At 38.4% G+C, this 18,736-nt stretch overlaps 1 protein-coding gene across 5 annotated transcripts; it reads right to left on the bottom strand.

Moving 5' to 3' along the window:
- Positions 1 to 12,600: 12,600 nt before the first annotated feature.
- LOC117922883 (G-type lectin S-receptor-like serine/threonine-protein kinase SD1-1) lies at positions 12,601 to 17,504 on the bottom strand. Of its 5 annotated transcripts, none has more exons than XM_034841084.1 (8): positions 17,321 to 17,504; positions 15,951 to 17,226; positions 15,270 to 15,383; positions 14,437 to 14,594; positions 14,127 to 14,337; positions 13,798 to 14,035; positions 13,555 to 13,705; positions 12,601 to 13,475 (listed from the first exon to the last, which is right to left on the bottom strand). In XM_034841084.1, exons 2-8 carry the CDS (start codon positions 17,200 to 17,202, stop codon positions 13,167 to 13,169), a joined length of 2,433 nt encoding a protein of 810 aa, XP_034696975.1. In that variant the 5' UTR covers positions 17,203 to 17,226; positions 17,321 to 17,504; the 3' UTR covers positions 12,601 to 13,166. The 5 variants fall into 5 exon arrangements, with proteins under 5 accessions (XP_034696975.1, XP_034696976.1, XP_034696977.1 ...); XM_034841086.1 differs by lacking the exon at positions 17,321 to 17,504 and having other exon boundaries at positions 12,603 to 13,475; positions 15,951 to 16,393; positions 16,524 to 16,611; XM_034841085.1 differs by lacking the exon at positions 17,321 to 17,504 and having other exon boundaries at positions 15,951 to 17,238.
- Between the last annotated feature and the right edge of the window lie 1,232 nt (positions 17,505 to 18,736).

The raw sequence follows: 18,736 nt of genomic DNA, 5'->3' as shown, positions 1-18,736 counted from the left end.
TTTAATCAATTTTTATTTTTATAATAAAATAATTTTTAAAAATTTATATGATTTTTTTCCTTTGCTGTTTTTTTTTTTTTAATTTACATATAAATTTTTTTTCTCAATGCATCGAGTGGATGATGTTAATATATTTGATATGTTAGAATATTAATAAGATATAAAAGGTGATCATCAATATTATTACTTTTATTATAAAATACAGGTACAGTAAAAATATGTTATAATTACAATATAAATACACTTACATTACAATACATTACAATAAAACCTAATTAAGAAATTTATGAATTTTTTTATAAAAATGGTAATTTTGTATGATCATACCATACTTCACAACATATCTATATTATAAATAATTTCTAAAATAAAATGAAATACTAATTTGAATTCACGTAGTTTATATATGTATATACAAAAATTATTAAATAATTTCAAAACACTAAATAAATGTTGTTAATATATTAATACAATGTGTTAATACCAATAAGGTATTAATAAACATTTTTAGAATTATTACTTTTGTAATGAAATATAGGTACGACATAAATGCATTATATTTACAATATAAATACACTATCATTATAATATATTACAACATAATTTAATTTATTTTTATTTAATTTTTTCACGTACTATATTACCCAATGAATAATTGTGAGTTATTCCATTTAATAGGTGTGTGTTACTCAATTGAATATTTATATATTATTCAATTGATGAGTGCTCGTAAAAAATAATTATTCATTATATTATGATAACAAAGTTTTTAATTGTATGTTTTATATATAAAATGATATAATAACTTTAGGATATGGTTTTTATTTATGAGATATTAAATTTTTTTTTTTTACAAGGCTCTTTAAAAAATCTCAATTTTTTTCTTTTAAAAATAGCAAATTTTCAAACAGTCAATTATTTAAAAGTGACAACAATTTTTTCAAGCTAAGAAATTTATCGTTGATTGCTTATTAACCTGTACTTATCATCATATATGGACTCCACATCATTTATCAACTTGTACTTATCATCATGTATGGGCCCCACATCATTGACAATCTCAATTTATTTATAAATAATATAGAAAACATATTTAAGGGTAAAATTGTCCTTTATCATCATGTATGGGTCCCACATCATTGACAATCTCAATTTATTTATAAATAATATAGAAAACATATTTAAGGGTAAAATTGTCCTTTAAAAGAGTGAGCCTTCGTAATCATTATTTTTTCCACCCCACCATTTTCGGTAATTCTCCTTTTAAATTTCATCACCTATAAAGCTATAACATACGTGTCTAATGTTGGTGCATACATCCATGTGAGAAGACTGTACAAGATAGACGACTTTTATAAGCTCTGATGACATCGACCCTGGAACTAAAGTCTTCTAACAAGACAGCCAGGATACCAAAAATTCACATGGTGACTCGCACTGAATGGTTTGAATTAAATCTTAATTTTTAGGTTCACAAAAAGAGAAAAAGAAAATGAGATACTTCATGAGATGAGTTAGATAAGACATTTTCCAAACCCAAAGTTGAAACAATTGGTTGTTGTAGACTTGTATGATTGATGGATGCATTAATTTCGGTGGATATGCTCTGGAAATACCTTTGAACTCGGCTTCCCTTTTCCTTTCTAAATGTGATATTCAGTTTAACTTCAAATTTTGAACTTGTGATATCCAACAATCAAAAACCTCCCAGGAATCCTACAACTACATTTTTATACAATAAAAATCAGTGTGAAGTCTCCTGCAGCCTGCAGTTTATTCTTTCACTACTGCTAGCTAAACTTTAGCCCTCCCTCAAGCAAATGATTCATTTAAGATTCTTATTCTTAATAAGACTTCTAATGATGCTACTCTAACTTCCTTCATTTGATCCCACCAATATTGAACCCTGGCTTTTGATGCAAAGAATTAGACTTTTGGAAGTCATCTGCTGGTAGTGCAAGCTTTCAAGTTTAGCACACTTTGATTTCCAGTTTATTGGAGGCTTCCCAACAGGTGCATTCATGAATAAACCCTCCGTATGCTCGCTGATTGAAAGCCTCATGATGCTCTATATTAAAAGTGATTATGTTGCTATTTGAGCTGTTACTTAGGCTAGTTTTCGATTAGCTTAAGTGTATAGATTCTGTTAAGAAGTTAGTTAGAGCTCAGATGTATATAAGAGAAGTCGATTTTAAGATCTCCATGTAGTCAGTTGTTCATTATTGGAATCAGGATTTTCTTCAAGAAATCAATTTTTTTTCCTGGTCTAAAAGCTTCATTAAGATGGTATCATAGCCGTCTTCTGTAGCAATGAAAAAATTGCATGTCAAACTACCATGGGAGCTTTTTCATCTTCCTTGTCATTCATTCAAGTCAGGTTCAATCACTCGATCTCAGTCAAGCTCAACAACAGTAACTTTCTTTTTTTTAGCGAAAACAAGTAATTGTTGCCAAGTTTCATCTTTTTTTTTTTTTTTTTTTTTTTTTTTTATAAGTAAAGTAAAATTTCATTAAAAGTCAAAGAGGCTAAAGAGTATACACGAAGTATACCAAAGAACAAAGAACAAAAAACAACAAGGCAACAAGCCTATCCCTTACTTGGTAGCTAACCAGTCTACAAAATCAATCAAAGAGAAAGTGTATTTCTCTATATACACCCTAACCTAATTCACAAAAGTGTACAAAAAAAATGGATTTAATTTCTTGGTCATTCCTCTCAATATCGTCGAAGGCCCTCTTATTCTTTTCTTTTCAAATGGTCCACAACAAGCAGAGGGGGGTAGCTCTCTAAGCTTTCTCCCTTTTCTTGCCCATAAAATAACCATGTCATCCCAAGAGGTTCCTCCTAACATAGGAGTGCATCACCCATTGCACCCCAAAAAATGAGAAATTCAGAAGCCATAACATTCTAACCTTCTCACAAAACAAAAGAAGGTGATCTGTGGTTTCCTTTTCATTTTTGCACAGATAGCACCTGTTGGGGATGTTCCAACCACTTCTTTTTAGGCAATCAATGGTGAGTAGCCTACTCTAAGTCGCCTCCCAACCAAAGAAGTTAGCCCTAATTGGAACCTAAGGTATCTAGATAACTCTATCCAGGAAAGGAGGTCTAATGCCCCTTGAGAATGAGTCATAAAAAGACTTGACTGAGAAAGTCCCATTCTCCATCAAAGCAAGTCATTCACTCCTCTTCTAATGGTCAAAGGATGAAGCTTACTTAACAAGCTTCTACTTCCCCCACATCCCAATCATTTAGGTGTCTATTAAAACGTAGCCCCCAGCTACCCCCAACTTCATCCTCCTCTCAAGCCTCAACAACCCATCCATCTTTGTTGACTGCTCAATTAAACAAGTTTAGGAAAGCATCTTCCAGAGATTGATTTCCACACCACAAGTCCTTCCAAAATTTCACTCTAGTACCATCCCCTACGATGAAGCGGGAGTGAGTTCTAATGTTCTCCCAACCATTTCTGATGGCCTTCCAAACCCCCACACCATAACGGTCTCTTACACCTTTGGAGCACCACTCCCCATCTTGAAGGTCGTACTTTCCGGTGATAATTTGCTTCCATAGGGGATCAATCTCATTAGCAAATCTCCACAACCACTTCCCAAGTAAGGCCTTATTAAAGGTAGCTAGGCTACGGATGCCTAGGCCTCCATCCTTTTTAGCAGCACAAATAATCTTCCAACTTACCAAGTGAGGTCTATTCTCTAAGGCGCCTCCGCCCCATAAGAAATCCCTTTGAATCTTTTCGAGCCTTGCATACACTCTCTTGGGAATCACAAAGAGAGAAAGAAAGTAAATTGGGAGGCTAGAGAGGATGCTTTTTAGTAAGGTAAGTTAGCCACCTTTGGAGAGATATTGTCTTTTCCACAGAGACAACCTTTTTCTGAATCTTTCTTCCACTACATCCACACCCTAGTGGATTTGTAAGGGGGAGACCCAGGTAGGAGGTGGGTAAACTCCCAATCTTATAACCTAAGACAGGGGCAAGAGTCTCCATAAGAATGTCTTCACCCACCAGGGATGGCCTCACTTTTGCTCAAGTTAACTTTTAACCCTGAAATCACCTCAAACCACATAAAAGTCCAGATAAGATATTGCAACTGTTCTGCATCAGCGCCATAGAAAATCAAGGTATCATCGGTAAACAAGAGATGAGACACAATTAGTCCCTCTCTTCCTCTTCTTCCCACTTTGAAACCGGAAATAAAGCCACCATTTCTTGCACTTGACAGCAGTTGGCTAAGAGCTTCCATGGCTAAAAGGAAAAGATAGGGGGAAAGAGGGTCGCCCTGTTTCAATCCCCTAGAGCTACGAAAGAAGCCCGAAGGGCTCCCATTGATGAGGATCGAGAAAGTAGTCATAGAGCAACACCATTTCATCCAATTGATCTATTTATGCCCGAATCCAATCTTGGACATCACAACCATAAGAAAGTCTCAATTGACATGGTCAAATGCCTTCTCAATATCCATCTTAAGGAGGAGACCCGACATGTTGTCTTTCAATCTAGAATCAAGAGCCTTGCTAGCAATTAGAACAGCGTCTAGAATCTGTCTCCCTTGGATGAAAGCTTGCTGAGAATCAGAAATCACCTCTCCCATCACCAATTTCAGCCTATTAGCAAGGACCTTGGCAAGCAACTTGTACACACTCCCTACCAGGCTGATTGGCCTAAAATCTCTTAGGTCTTCAGCTCCTTTTTTAGGAATGAGCATAAGGAACGTGAAATTTAAGCTTCTCTGGAAGGTCACATGGAGATAAAACTCTCTAAAGAGCCCCAAAATATTTGATTTAACAATATCCCAACAAAACAACCAAAAGGCCATTGTGAAACCGTCCAAGCCTAGGGCTTTATCACCGCAATAGCTACTTAAGGCTGCAAAAATTTCTTCCTCAGAAAACATCACCTCTAGGCTGCTGGCCAAATCTTCTCCCAGCACCTTAAAGTTTAGGCCATTAATACTTGGCCTCCAATCCCCTGATTCTGAGATGAGGGACTGGTAGGCTCTACAAATTCTTTCTTTGATTTCTTCATTAGAAGAGAGACACTTCATTCACTCTAAATTTTGATAGGAAGTTCCTCCTTGCCCTAGCATTGGTCATTTTGTGGAAGTACCTGGTATTTTTATCACCTTCTCTTAACCAGATTTCTCTTAACTTCTGTCTCCAAGAAGTTTTTTCCAGAAGGGCCCACTTCTTGTAGTCCTCAAGAGTCAATCTTTTAGCCTTAGCCTCCCCAATAATAAGAGAGTTCTCATTCTCCTTGGTCTCCCAACTCTACAGGCGGGACAAGGCCTTTACTCTATTGTACGAGACATTACCTACCACCTCTTTGTTCCATTTCTTCAAATCCTTCTTGAGCGCTTTTAGTTTCTCATCAATGCAGTGACTACTATAGCCTTCAACAAAGTAACCATTCCACCAACTTCTTACTAGGTCTTTGAAACCTCCAATCTTCAGCCACATATTTTCAAAATAGAAGGGGTTTTTTTATTTATGAGAAGCATCCAGCTTCTAGGTCTATGAGGCTGTGATCAGAAACCAGACGAGGAAGAGAAAGCTGAGTAATGGCAGAAAAGTTGTCCTCCCATTGGTCCAAAATCAAGAAGCGATCCAATCTAGAGGTAGCCTGAGAATTCAAACCCCCTATTCAAGTGAAAGAACCTCCAGCCAAAGGAAAATCCCTCAACCCCAAATCCCCTATCACCTCTGAAAATCTCCTCATTTCAGTCGTGAGTCTTAGGGCATTCCTTCTTTCCTCTGGGAATCTTATAGTGTTAAAGTCCCCTCCTATGCACCAAGGGTCCTCCCAAAGACCATGGATGGCTCATAGTTCATCCCAAAAATCTTCCTTCTCACTACCAATCACTAGCCCGTACACTCCAGAGAAAATCCAAGTAAAACCATCAGCGTAGCTTCTGAAACAAACAAAGGTGGAGTACCCTCCACTTTCCACCTCCAACTTCTCCAAGACTCTATTAATCTCAAAATAGAAGAAGGTCTCCTACTGCACCCCTAGCATCCACTGATGCCCAATTAAGAAATCTTCCTACACCAACATAGTTTACCATTTGCACTGACATTTCTTTCACATTCGTTTCCATTAGGCAAACTAAATCTGGTTTCTAGTTCCTCACCACACCCTTGATCAGCTCTCTTTTCTCAATATCATTAAGCCCTTGAACATTCCAACAAAGGATTTTAATTCTCATTAATCAACTAGAATCAACTCCCAGGAGCTCTGGCCAGTTCTTTTAGCTAGCCCTGATGTCCCCCCATAACTAACTAAGCATTCCAATCTTTTTAACTCTCTTTCAAAACGGGTAGAGCATGATTTTTTCTTTTTACATTTCTTGCAAAGGGTACTACTGCTAGTCCTCAACTTCAGTTTCTTTAGCAGGGCTAGAATTTCAACTTCATGCCCTTCGATAGACATTCTTAAGACTTTGCTAAAGTGGGTTAGTTTGGAAAACTCCTCTTCTGACCATCCTTCTTCGCAAGGAAGTTCTGCCGACAATTCCCCCTACTTCGCCACATCACAATCTACCAAAACCAATGCCTCATTTTCAAAAATAGGACCTGGGGCATCAATCAAAACCATCATCGACCCATCTCTGAGCATCATGGACAGAGGATTTAGCGATGCTTCAGCCTCCCTTGGCGACGATTCCACAAAATCGGAGAAAGATCATCTTTCCCTCTCAATCCCCAAAGCCCAGAAAAAAGTAGAAGAAGAAGAATGTTCCCCTCTCGAAGAGTTCGGTGGAAAAGATGGCTTACCTTGAGAGCTGTGGGTTTTGACGGGGAAAGAAATCTCAGTTACAGGCGACGTCGTCGCTTCCATCCGAGAAGTCCCAAAGGTGCAAAGAGTCGGTGCGAAGTCTCTTTTCCTCAGACACGATGGGCACTTAGGATTTCCTTGCCCTAAATCGCTGGAGGGGGTAGGGGCGTTAGGCTTAAAAGAAGGCTCAAACTTAGTGGAGACAAGGGTCTTCTCCAACCTAGCCCCGAAAGCCTTAGCACAGGCTAAACCCGAATGGGCCCTTACAACTGGACGTTGGCCCAAGTCCATAGAGGCACCTTCGCAGGCCTGGGTAAGGCTCTCAACAACTTTGGTCTTGTTCGAGGTAGGGGAACCACTCCCCGAGACAGGTGGGGGCAGCTTTTCTGGTGGTAGAGAGGCTTCTGAAGCAGAGGGCAAGGTGCCCACGCTCCCTTCAGCACGTGCAAGGGCCACCTCATCATCCCTAAGCTTCCTCACACCAAAACCATGAGAGGGAAACACAGTGGAGATGCAAGGCTCTTCTTTCCACCATAGTTGCAAAGAGAAACAAGAAGAACCAGCTACCATCTATAGTGAGCTTGGATGTTGCCATTCTCTGGTTTCAACGAGGACTCTAGCCCACTGAAGATTCCGGAGTTCAACCGTATTTTCATCCATAGCCATGACTTTCCCGCAAGAATCCCCAAAACTCTTGAAGAGATTTCTTCCCCAAAGATGCAGAGGAATACCCAAAATTCTAACCCACACAAGGCGCACACCCCCTCCTCCTCCCTCAAGACATCCAACGGAGGGATTCCATTTTTATCTAAACAGAAACTTCTTCCTCTGAAACGTCTCACCCTTCATTTAGACACCCTCTTCGCTTCATCTACAAATTCAAACTCCAAAAGAAAAAAATTTCCTCCCATGTCTGATAGCCAAAGGTTTCCTTCCAAAAGCCAAGAGTTTTTTGCCCACAGTCTAAAGGAGATGAGGTCAGGGAGGCGGCCAGTGTCTCCCTCCCAATTACCCATGAGACACCTGCCCAGCAACTCCTCATTTCTATCAATGACCTCTTTCTCAATTTCTAACCAAACAACATCACAAGGCACAGAGCAATCCCGAAGAGTTGCCATGTCTTTGTCCAGTTGACCATTTTTTTCCTCAAATCTACTAGGCAAAGCTTGAGATGACACAGGATTTTCCAACAGAGCTCCATTCCCCTGAAGATGAGAGACTCCCAAACTTCTCAGTTTGCTAGCAAGAAGTTTCCAGTCCCCAACAAGTCCTCTTCCTTCCAGAAAAGCCAAGGTGAATATTTTATTCTTTGCATCTCTCACAAAACAAAACAATAATCTCTCTACTCTATTACTACGGATTTCTAAACTGTAGTCTCTATCTCATTCCGACCAAAACTTCCGAAAAGGAGCTCTTTCCTTTAAACCACAACAAGACTTCACCCCTTCTAGCAGTAAAGACAAGTCTTTCCTTCCGAATTTGATCCATGAAGAGAACTTGGGACCTCTTTCACAAATCTTCCCACACACCTTTCCTCTGAACTCCTCTATGCCAATCTCAAACGTCTTCAACTCAACACCAAACCAACACTTACCCCCAGGAGAAGCTACTGACATCCACATCTTCAACTTCTGCCAAGTTTCATCTTTGGTTGAAGTTACGTCCATTAAAGTAGTTAGCAGCAGAAGATGAAGTAATTGACAAGATTAATCATGAATTTTTGGATTGGGAATAACAAGATTAACTTCTAGTCTCTTGGTTACTTTATTCAATGACAAGGATTACTATCTCCCACTCGGTGAATTGCGAAATAGAAACACACATTTGGAAAACTTTGAACTATATTTTGCCGCACAAAATTAAATGATTTTGGAGCACTAATGCATTATGCATCTTAACAAATGATTTTGGACCCCTAACTTTGAAATTCAAGGGATTTCTCCAATTAATTACTTAGTATACATAATTCTCCAGTGCAAGGATAGCAAGCTTATCTAGCGTCAAGAAGGGTCATTATCACACCATTTACTGAAGAAGATGACCTCGTCCCTGAATGGGTTGATTGCGAACTGTTGTAGCTTCTTCTGAAGGCAAAATTGGGATGTTTTGGAGAAGGAAGACTAGTCTCATTGCTCAACATGAAATCAACAGCTGACATGTCTGGCCTATCTGTGGCACAATCTTGAACACACAAGAGTCCAACTTGAATGCATTGAAGAACTTCAAGAGCAGAATATTCAACGATGAGATTCTGCACCTTTAGCACGCTTCAACATTACTTATCGTCACATCATTTACAGAACAAGGTCCTCCTACAGCTGAAGAGTTTGCACTGTTACAAGTTCTGAAAATAAACGTAGGTTGTTTAGGGAATGGAAGAGTTATTTCCTTTACCAACATGAGAACAACTTCTAGCATAGTCGGTCAATCTGTCACACTTTCTTACAAACACAAGAGCCCAATATGGATGCATCTCAAGACTTCATGAGGAAGAAATGACTCCCTTAGTGACGGATCAGAAATTTCCAAGGCTCTTTTTTCTTTCCAAAGGTCCTACACATGCGGTTTATAGCATCATTTTAAAATGGATACACCATTGAATTAAAACAGTTAATTTTTTAGCTATTGTTGATAACATTTTAGCTTACTTACATGTCCAATCAAAGTCAAGGAGGGATCACCCTGATAATAACAACTTTTTTTCTTACCACCGACAATCTCTAGTAATATAACTCCAAAGCTAAAGACATCAGATTTTGTTAAGAATTTTCCAAACACAGTATACTCTGGTTACATATAACCACTGCATTCAAACAATATGAAAGAATTAAATTTACTTTTTGTTCAATCTTTGATGTTTTCATGTGCTCTATATGTATGTCATTTACTATGTTCCAACAACTCTGTTGGTACTGTTCGAAATTTCATCCCCTCTAAATATTTCGGCCATACCAAAATCAGAAATTTTTGGATTCATCTCAACATCTAATAGAATATTGTTAGTCTTTAGATCCCTGTGAATTATTCTCAATCTCGAGTCCTGATGAAGATACAACACTCCACATGCAATCCCAACAATAATTGCAAACCGGTCTTCTCCAATCCAGTATTGATTTTTTTGTTGTATCTACAACAAGATTTTGAAAAACTTTCATTCAAGGTTGAAGGCGTAATATACAGGTGGAAACTACATTTCTTCTCAACAAAGTAAATGCTTAGATCTTTTTACAGTTGTTAACAGCAAGCTAGGAAATAAAAAAAGGGCAAAATAGATGGAGAAGAAGACATACCAAAAATAAAAGTTTTCAGGCTCTTGTTTGGTAAGTATTCATAGATTACCATCGTTAGTACTTCTCCTTCAATGCAACTACCTAAAACTTTCACCAGATTCTGGTGTTGGAGTTCTGCTATCAATGCAACTTCATTTTTGAATTCTTGTATCCCTTGTCCTGAATTCTTTGATAGTCTCTCCATAGCAATCTCCTGCCCATCGGGTAGCTGACCCTGGAAAAATGATCTAGACTTCAAACTCAGGCACAATTATATGTTTTTAGCCGTTAAACTTAATAAACTATCTTCACAAGTTTATTCCTAGATTACCAAACCCCATTCTACTTCGGTGCACAACCAGACTAACAGAATGACAGGAAAAGAAGAATAGACACATATAGGCATGCAGATATAAGTCAGTAAAATTTAATGACACTTTTCAATATATAAAAGGAGAACTACCTTATAAACTGAGCCAAAACCACCTTATCCCAGTTTGTTAAATGAGGAGAAATTGTTCGTGCATCAATGATGGTGCACAGATCAAGAAATGGCAAATCTGGATGTCTCCTACTTTCCTGTTTATATTAGTCAAATTGTGATTCCATAACCAAAGAAAGCAATGATCATTTTCCAGTTCTATGTGAAAGGCAGATGGACTACTTCATTCCATGGAATTCCTTGGAATTCAATACCCCAAGTTATGGAACCTTAATTCATTGCATGCATAATTATGAAATCTCAGATATTATAAAAATTGTGGACTTGCTTGAAAGCCCAAATAGACACTATAGGACAACTCTGTGTCTTAATCATAAGGAGAAAAAGATGAACTTGATTCTTCACCATGGAACATATTATCGTGCTAAAGATGAACAAAACAAGAATGAAAACGAATTTTATTACCTCTTGTTTTCCTCGTCTTCATTAGCCACAGATAGGCAAATGTGACCATGAGAAACAATGCTACAGTAACAGACAATATTGGAATGGCTATCATCCCCTTCTTTTGGAGAAAACCTTTGGACTTCCTTGCATTTTCAGCTGAATGAGTGACAGGGAAATGCATCATGGGAAAAAGAAAAAGACAGGAAAAAATTAATTAAAAATCAAAACATTAAAAAAGAAATAGAGAATTTTGCCAATCCATAACTGTGCTGTTTTATTAGCAAGAGAACGCCTTCATCCATCGAAGATCCAAGAAGAAAACCTTTATGCCAATAAGGACACCTAAAAACAGTAGTAACAATAATAACATTGTGGTTCTTGACTCTTCTGGAATTTGGGTCAATAAGTAAATCTAGATCCATAATGTTGGCCAAAATCTTACATGCTTGAACCACTAGTTCCTGATCCTGAGAGTCTGAAAGTTGTGTGCGCTCACTCGACCCAGTCCATCTAAGTCTTTTTAAGGAAAAAGTGTGCTTTTTTTTTTCTTTCTTTTTTTCTTTTAAATTTCCTCTTCTATGACAAACATTCATGTCTTTCAAAAGAAGGTTAGAGAGGGTTTCAGTTCAACCTTCAACCTCATCGTTTGCCCAGAAAATGTAAATGAAAAATAGGGAGATGGAGTACCTAGGTCGAAGGCATCGACCCAAACATACAAATCCGCTCCCCCGTGGTTATACCCAACCGTGTCAATCAATTCTCCATACCATGTCAAGCAAACACGACTCTTCCCAGCTACACTAATGCTGGCGTACGCAGTGCAAGAACAGTCCCTCAAGCACGCCTCCTCACAGGCCTTGGAATTCCAACCCTTCTCCACCCTCGCACCCGAAGTATCTGGAACCTTCACATTTCCCACCTTCAAGAACCCTCATTCACCCCCACAAGCAAGCGCCCCATGCTTCCTCAAACACCCATCTCATCCATCTCTCATATTACCAGTCCCTGGGCGACCTGGGTTCGAATCCGGGAAAACACGTGCACTCGAACTGGTTCACATGACTAGCATCACACTTGCTGTAGGCACCGCACTCTCCGTAGGGATCTCATGGGCTCTTGGGTGCTGGCGTGGATCATTCCATTGAAAGTTATCACTGAACCATGTAAACCGCTGGAGTAATCCAGTATCTTCCACCACTAATCTCGTGATGACAGAGTCGTCGTACAGAGTGTAAGAGAAGTATGTCTCATCTTCATGATTGACGAAGCTGTAGTTATGTGAGTAGGTGTATCAAGAACTTGGAATTCCAGTCCACGGCTTCGGTCTGCTACGCCATATTGGGGTGGAACCATTGTACAAGAATAATTGTGGGGAGCCCCTGGGAGATCCAGCTTGAACGAGTATTCCCCTGTTCCAGGATCATCCGGCGACTTCCAAGACGTAAATTTAATTTAATTTAATTTTAATTTAATTTTGTTAAAAAAAATATTGCAGATTCAATTTATAAGATGCTATTAAATTCATAGATTCAATCTTATTTTTAATAAAAATATAATAAATTAAAACTTGATTGATCATGCATACTTTGAATCTATTTGCCATATCAAATCACTCACCATTTCCTGCAGCTATCTTGGATTGCAATCATCCTTAAAATTACAGGAGTTCGAGAGCTGAATTGAAAGACTAAGGAGTACTCAATGGAAATTTTAGCTTGAAATTGCTAATACATAACAACATTCATGTGTTTCTCATAAAATTCAATATATCTTACATTTCTAGGTCCCACCGAAGTAATTTACATTCAGCTATTAAGATAATGCATCTTTTGGCTGAATTATGCATCTTCACCGAGCTTGGACCTTGTTTATTGTCACCTTATTTCTCCTGCAGTTGATCATTGGTTCAGATCTTTAATCATATTGGTGTGCGTTTTTTCCCTTCTACACCTAGTGATCTAAAGTGTGCATAAGTGCCCCGAAATTGACTCGCCTTTCTTAGCCACATTCATATTGCTGTTTTGTTATCAATGCTGAACCATAAATAGAGTTGAGACCATGAGGTGATATTCAGTGTATGTGTTTTGCCCAGCATCACTACCAAATGTGTGAATTCAAGTCCAAGGCCACAAAATGATACCATATAGCAGAGTTTATTATCCGGATGGTTGCAAAAATGTGCACTTTGTACAGAGATAGGATCATATTATTAGTCTTCTATCGACCTTGTAACCTTGTCACAGTCACTTCATTTGGAGTGCAGGGCTGTTTCCCAGCTGATGATGAGTCTGTTTCTACAATATATCTGTCTGTGTAAAAACCAGGTTGCTTCGGTGGAGGCAGCATTGGATTCTCACTGAACAACATTAGAAGAACAGATGACATGGAGGGCCTGTCTTCTGGGCGCAGTTGAACGCACAAGAGACCCACTCGAATGCATCTCACCACTTGTGAATTTGGTGATGGACCCTCCATGAAGACATCCACTAGTTCTATGGGCCGCCCTTCATTCCATAATTTCCATGCCTGGAACAATTCCAACTGGTTTTAGCATCCAACTGGAAGCTAGTTTGAAAAAATAGACAAAATTCAGGTTTGAACTCACATGTCCTACAAGATTGAGGTCATGGTCAGGATGATAAAATCCTCTGTTTCTCTTGCCACTCACTATCTCTAAGACGAGCACTCCAAAGCTGAAGACATCGGATTTCGTAGAGTAGAGACCATCTATTACATATTCAGGAGACATATAGCCACTAAATGCAGCAATCAAAGAAAAAAAATGTAAGATATCAAAATATGTGTGTGTGAGAGAGAGAGAGAGAGTATTTTCATATTTTGTACTCACTAAGTTCCGATGACCCTATTTGTGTTAACTTCTGTTTGATCATTTCCAAATGTTCTTGCTAAGCCAAAGTCCGAGATTTTGGGATTCATATTGTCGTCAAGGAGGACGTTGCTGGCTTTGAGATCCCTGTGAATGATTCTCAACCTTGAATCTTGATGAAGATAAAGAAGTCCTCGTGCAATCCCCACTATAATGTCGAAGCGCTTCTGCCATGTAATTGAAGTACCTCTTGTTTGATCTGGACCAGTTGAATTCAAGTTTAAAATCAAAAGGTGAAAATGTGTTCTCTGCCAAACAATGAAGTAATCAAAAGGTTGAGAGTGGTTAACTGAAAATAAATTTGTCTAAACTTTTGTTAGGCATGTACTCATAGATCAGCATCCTCTCTTCTTCATGAATGCAACATCCCAAGAGCCCAACGAGATTCCGGTGTTGAAGCTTGGCAATCAAGATAACCTCATTCTTAAACTCCTTAAGACCTTGCCCTGAATCTTCAGAGAGCCTCTTCACAGCTATTTCTTGCCCTGTTGGGAGCTCGCCCTACAGTTTTTTTTATCATATGATTGTTGATATTAGCCAATAGGCCCATTTCTTTCTTTCCATACTACAATTACCAGTGAAGACGTGATAGGAAATTACCTTGTAAACAGGACCAAAACCACCCTGCCCAATCTTGTTTGCCAAAGAGAAATTATTAGTGGCCACTTTAATGGTAACCAAATCAAATAAAGGCAACTCTAGATCTTCCTCTCCAATGTCCCGACTGAAACTTTGGTTTGGATTATCTACTCCCAAAGCTGCCAAATAGGAAAATGATCAAATAAAATGCTCAATTTGGATACTAATGTTTATGATAAAGAGGAAACTGTTCTTAGGTAAGACATTCTAAGAAACTTCTTTATCCTCTCAAGAAGGTGTCTATGGCAGCAGCATTAATGATCGGAAGTTCAAAAAATTTTCACAGGAGCAAGACTGCTTATATAGATCTCATTAGCTCATCCATCCTCCCTGCAATTTAAAAGTGTCTCACATATCTCTCAAATCTGTTTGCTTAGTATAACTTTAGCAGGCAAGGAAAACATTTTCCTTATGCATGTGGCTAAAACCTCCCACATGGTTGAGATGAGAGATTTGGGATTTAACTTGGGAGGGGTTGAAATTTCTGTTTCTTTTGACATCTATAGAACACAGGTTCAATGAATGCTGAACTTGGATTCAGCTACTGAATTGAAACTCAACTGCTTTCTGAACATTTATATGGATAGCTGATATTAAAGATCTTGATGGAGATATCTGACATGTTGTTAGATAGTTAACGAAGTAACTTTGAGAAAGAAGTAGTGATTGTTTGACACCCAATCTTCAATTGTGCACTCAAAGTTACAGTGGCTGTGTAGTTTTATCATTGTCAACTAAACATTTAAAGGGTATTAACTACTGAATAAAGAGTACAATGGCAGTTCAATGTTTACCTCTCCTCCTAGAAGTTCTCCTCCTGACAACATACCAGCTCACCACTAAACCCAACAGAAGAGCTGAAGAAATTACCATCAGAGGAAACACCAGGGTTTTCTTGTTCTTGGAGTCTGACCATATAAGAGAACACACTAACAACTTAGCATGTAGTGTATAAAGAGCAAATAGATATCATGCTACTTAATGAATAAGAAACAAAGAAAAGAATTATCTCAGTTAGCTGACTTTGGCTTTCTGATCACCCCTTCTATTTCATCCCCAAAAGATCTGCCAGAGTCTCAAAATTTTGATAGAGAATAAAAATTATCACCTCTATATGGACCTGATTCACTGAATTGGATATATCATCCAGTGGGTTCAGACTGTTTTGTGATTATAGTGCAGTTGGTATGATGAGGAAACAAGGGGAGCTGCAAGGGTCCAGAGTTCTGATAAGAGTCCAATTTTAGATACATGTACAAGAATGAGAGCAGAATGGAAGCCTAGCCTCCACTCCCTTCCCTCATATGCCCAACATCTTAGGCCAGGGGGAAGCTGGAGAATTCATCTGCACTCCTGCCTTCTATGTAACTAATAAGCCAAATTGGCCATTGCTATAGAAAGGCTCAGACTTGAATACTGGGATTTCACAGTTGTTTTATAATGGTAACTCTGTTGAATCCACGGCAAACACTTACCAAGTTCAGAAGCAGCCATCCGAATGTGAAGGACTTGCCCACCTTCATTGTACCTTCTAATGTCTTTCAAGTCCCCAAACCAGACCACACAGGCACTAACATCAGTGTTCGCATAGGCCACACATGAACAGTTGCTCAGACAAGCCTTCTCACACTCCGCTGGACTCGCTACGGTCCTGTTCAAATATGAAGCGTCTGGCAGCTTCAACCCTTTGAATTTCCTAAACCCCTCGCCAGCTCTGCAATTCAATGGCTTCCGAGCAACACACCCTGCAGAAGTTTGACGTGCGTTCCAGTCCTGGGGCGACTTGGGCGTGAACCCAAATGGGCATTCACAAATCGTTTGGTCAACCAACTTACAGATACCATAAGGACCACACATGTCATAGTTATCATCACATTCATGGCCGTTTAGTGTTATGATATCCTTCCACGCACCAATCCTGGGGTTCCATACAATGTGTTGGATTAAGCCTGACTGGTTCAAGACGAACCTTGAAACAGTAGAATTGTCTTCTTCAAAGGAATAGTAGACATGGGTTGAATTGAATACAAAGATAGGTTTGAAGATACCGTTAATAGTTTTAATCTCGGGACTCCCAGCAAACCTAACACCGTCCCAAGGCCCACTACGAAACTTCACCTCTGATCCCTTACGAAGAACTACTTGGGGAAGCCCTTGGTGGTCAACTTTGTAGGTGAATTCTCCTGTGGATGGATCTTGCGTACTCTTCCATGCAGTCAGGTACCAGTCCAGTCCAGTAGCTAAATTGGACCCCAGTTTCATGCCCGGTATTATAGTATCGCATGGATAATCAAAACTCTGCCAAATAAAGCTTCCTGAATTGTTATCACTCCAACCATCTTTCACAACAAGGTTTCCAGTGTTCAACAGCTGCAAAACCGGACTAATTCCTGAAGAATTCGAAGACCATACAATGATTCCGGACTCTGAGTTCTGGATGACTATGTTGCCACTGGAAGTGATTCTGAGGACACCGGATGAATTGGTGAGTGGGTTGTTTTTGTTGGCCACCCAAACAACTGTTTGCTCTGGAACATTCTTGAACCATATTCCTATGTAACGGTTAATGGAATTCCAGGGACTGAAGAAGCCTAATTCAAAGCTTTTATCATTTGAAACAAGAGTTTCACCCTGGTCTCTGAGTGTCTGGTTCGGAGTCATGGTGTCGAGGGCAACCGAGGAGTTGAAGAAAAAGAAACAGAAGAGCATGAAAGAAAGGAACTCCATGGTCGATCAAGATTATTGGAAATCCTGGAGCAATACAACAAAAATAGAAGACCTGGGAGTTATCCATACAACTGCAATGAATAAATTCTATATTGAAATGTAGGATTTGGACAGAAACCTGTATTGTAATTAGCGGGCCAAGCCGTGGACGAAGAATATAGACCCCATGGTCAGAATTCCACAGCCACATAAAAACTGGGTTCCATTTCTCCTAGCACGCCAACTGATTAGTCAGAATTCCCATAAATGCTGCTCGATCGCTACCATCTTGCCGTTCAAACACAATTATTCCACTACCAAAATGCTTCCCTCTGCCCATGCAATGACACAGCATGCCTGTGCCCGATCAAGAAAATTGAAACTAGTTTTTGCTTTAAAAAAGACGATCATAAAAGGAAACTCAACATAACAAGATTTTGAATATGTTGGTGCCTTTTGTTAAAAATAGGAAGCTATTTGTGACAAAGTGACCTCTTTTTTCCCTACAGGTTCCAAGTGGATTTTGATTTGTCTTATCAGGCTCATCAAAAGGTTTAATAACATTAATGTGGACCATCAGAGTAGTGAAGTGGACCAAGAATGGCTGGTAGAAGTAATTAATGCATTAGCTTAGGCACATACATCTAATAATTAAGTAGGACCGAGTCTAAGATTTGATTTCAAAGTTAGGATTTGATTTGAGTTTTATTGGCCATCCCAACTTAATCATATATAAAATAAAAGTAAATTTAGGTGTTTTGGGGAGTTATTTTCTGCTTCCCTTTTTTTGAAAAATAAAAAATAAAAATAACTTATATATAAAATATAATAATTATTAGAACCTCACTCCAAAAAGATAATGACTTTTTAAAATTGTTTTAAAAAATGGATATTAAAATTTTTATTATTATCTCAAACTTTACAAATTTTGAGAGTGATTTTTAATAACATAAAGTAAATTCTTTTTTTTTTTTAAGTTACAAATTTATAGTGATTTTTATTTTTATTTTTTTGTACTAATTAACATCTTTTATAAAATCACGAAGATAAAAATTGTGATAATTTTAATTTATTTATTTGAAAATTATATTTACTTTACTAAACATGTAATTTGTAATTAAGGTTGATAGATAAGCACATGGGAATCTAGACTTTGTGTGCCTCAGGATGGAGTCATAAGAACTCACTTGCCATAAAATTCTTTCTTATTATGATGCCAAGACTCGATCTAGTCAATCCATAACAATGCAGCCCACATACAACTACATGTACAAGACAAAATATAAAAGAAATTACTTTCTAACATGTGTTATTCCACGTACCATATAAGTAATCAAGACTAACAATAAACATGAAGTCTATGGAGAGACTTTTTGCCTTACCTGTACAATATGATATTTAGATCGGTAGTTAAAACCCTCACGAGTTGCCCACATTTTGGAGATCCATCTCAGCTTATGCTTTATCACTTGTCTTGGTAGTTCCTAGGCTTCCAACTTCTCCTCCAATGCTGCCCGATGCCCTACACACTTTGTCCTTGCTTTAGATGCTGCAA

Source organism: Vitis riparia, chromosome 10, assembly GCF_004353265.1.
Source record: "Vitis riparia cultivar Riparia Gloire de Montpellier isolate 1030 chromosome 10, EGFV_Vit.rip_1.0, whole genome shotgun sequence".
Taxonomy (NCBI): domain Eukaryota; kingdom Viridiplantae; phylum Streptophyta; class Magnoliopsida; order Vitales; family Vitaceae; genus Vitis; species Vitis riparia.
This window is presented reverse-complemented; position numbering and strand designations above follow the sequence as displayed.